Source organism: Cnephaeus nilssonii (assembly GCF_951640355.1).
Source record: "Cnephaeus nilssonii genome assembly, chromosome: 5".
Classification (NCBI taxonomy): domain Eukaryota; kingdom Metazoa; phylum Chordata; class Mammalia; order Chiroptera; family Vespertilionidae; genus Cnephaeus; species Cnephaeus nilssonii.
In genome coordinates this window covers 23,350,507-23,352,214 of record NC_137076.1, presented here as the reverse complement: position 1 = coordinate 23,352,214, position 1,708 = coordinate 23,350,507, and the positions used below count along the sequence as shown (strand labels likewise).

General features: G+C 39.3%; 1 protein-coding gene across 1 annotated transcript; it reads left to right on the top strand.

Moving 5' to 3' along the window:
• Positions 1 to 352: 352 nt before the first annotated feature.
• On the top strand, positions 353 to 1,276 carry LOC307099198 (olfactory receptor 7A5-like; the record flags this gene model as incomplete). The annotated part of the gene is made up of 1 exon (XM_079770411.1): positions 353 to 1,276. One exon carries the CDS (start codon positions 353 to 355, stop codon positions 1,274 to 1,276), a length of 924 nt encoding a protein of 307 aa, XP_079626537.1.
• Between the last annotated feature and the right edge of the window lie 432 nt (positions 1,277 to 1,708).

Genomic DNA, 1,708 nt, shown 5'->3' with positions numbered 1-1,708 from the left:
ATTCTTTCTCCATGATTAGTTTGTAGAGACTTTGTTTTTCAGCATCCCATACTCTGAAAAGTGCCTGGAACATGGTCTGTAGTCAATATATATTACCCAAATGCATGAGAGATATCCTCAATAAAAGAGTAATATACATTATGTTTGAAGAACAGGTAGATGGTAGAAAAGGACATCCTAATGACAAATGCTAATAGAGATACCATAATGGGGAACAAGTCAAACAACAAAAGTGGAAATTATTTTCTTGATTCTAAAACATAAATATGTCATTTATTCTCAATTACAAATACTTGCTAATGTGAAAATTAGTTTTGCATTTTTTCTATTTTCTGGTAGTCACCTACAACCCATGGAACCAGGCAATGGTACACAAATTTCAGAATTCCACCTTCTGGGACTTTCACAGGCACTGGAACTGCAGCCCCTCATATTTGGGCTTTTCCTCTCCATGTACCTGATCACTGTGTTTGGAAACCTGCTCATCATCCTGGCTGTCAGCTCAGACTCCCACCTCCACACACCCATGTACTTCTTCCTCTCCAACCTGTCTTTGGTAGACATCTGTTTTACTTCCACCACCATCCCAAAGATGCTGTGGAACATCCAGACACAGAGAAACGTCATAACCTATGAAGGCTGCATCACCCAGATGTATTTTTTTATAGTTTTTGCTGGCTTGGACAACTTTATCCTGACTGTAATGGCCTATGACCGATTTGTGGCCATCTGCCATCCCCTGCGTTACATGGTCATCATGAACCCCCAGCTTTGTGGACTGCTGGTTCTGGTGTCCTGGATCATGAGTGTCCTGAATTCCTTGTTAGAAAGTTTAATGGTGTTGGATCTGCGCTTTTGCTCAGACTTGGAAATTCCCCACTTTTTCTGTGAATTCAATCAGGTGATCCAACTTGCCTGTTCTGACATCTTTCTTAACAACATGATAATGTATTTTTCAGCTGGGCTGCTATGTGTTGGTCCCCTTGCTGGGATCCTTTACTCTTACTCCAAGATACTTTCCTCCATATGTAGAATCCCATCAGCTCAGGGGAAGTATAAGGCATTTTCTACCTGTGCATCTCACCTCTCAGTTGTCTCCTTATTTTATGGTACACTCATAGGTGTGTATCTCAGTTCTGCTGCTTCCCAAAGCTCACATTCAAGTGCAGCAGCCTCGGTGATGTACACCGTGGTCACACCCATGCTGAACCCCTTCATCTACAGTCTCAGGAACAAGGACATAAAGAAGGCCTTGGAAAGATTCCTTGGCAGGTAAGCTTTTCATGGGCCAATTGTACTTGGCTGAACAATTGCCCAGGAATGCAGCATTCCAATCCTCAGGGCCCAAAGTTCTGACACAAATAAATCCAATATTTGGGCCATATGTAAATGGAAATTCTCATTTATCTCATAGGTTAACATGAATTACTTTAGCATAATTCAATATTTTATGATACTTTTCATTCCAAATAATTTTCCTATTGTTTTCCTGAAAGAATAGTCATGAATTCTACTACCCTTGTGGACAAAATTATACTTGGTTGCTAAGGTCATTTGCATAATTTTATTTTAGAGCAAAATCTGAGATCAGTTCTCATTTATATGTTCATTATTCTTTTCTTTTAAAAAAAGTATATTTTTATTGATTTCAGAGAGTGGAAGGGCGAGGAAGAGAAAGATAGAAACATAAATGATGAGATAGAAACAA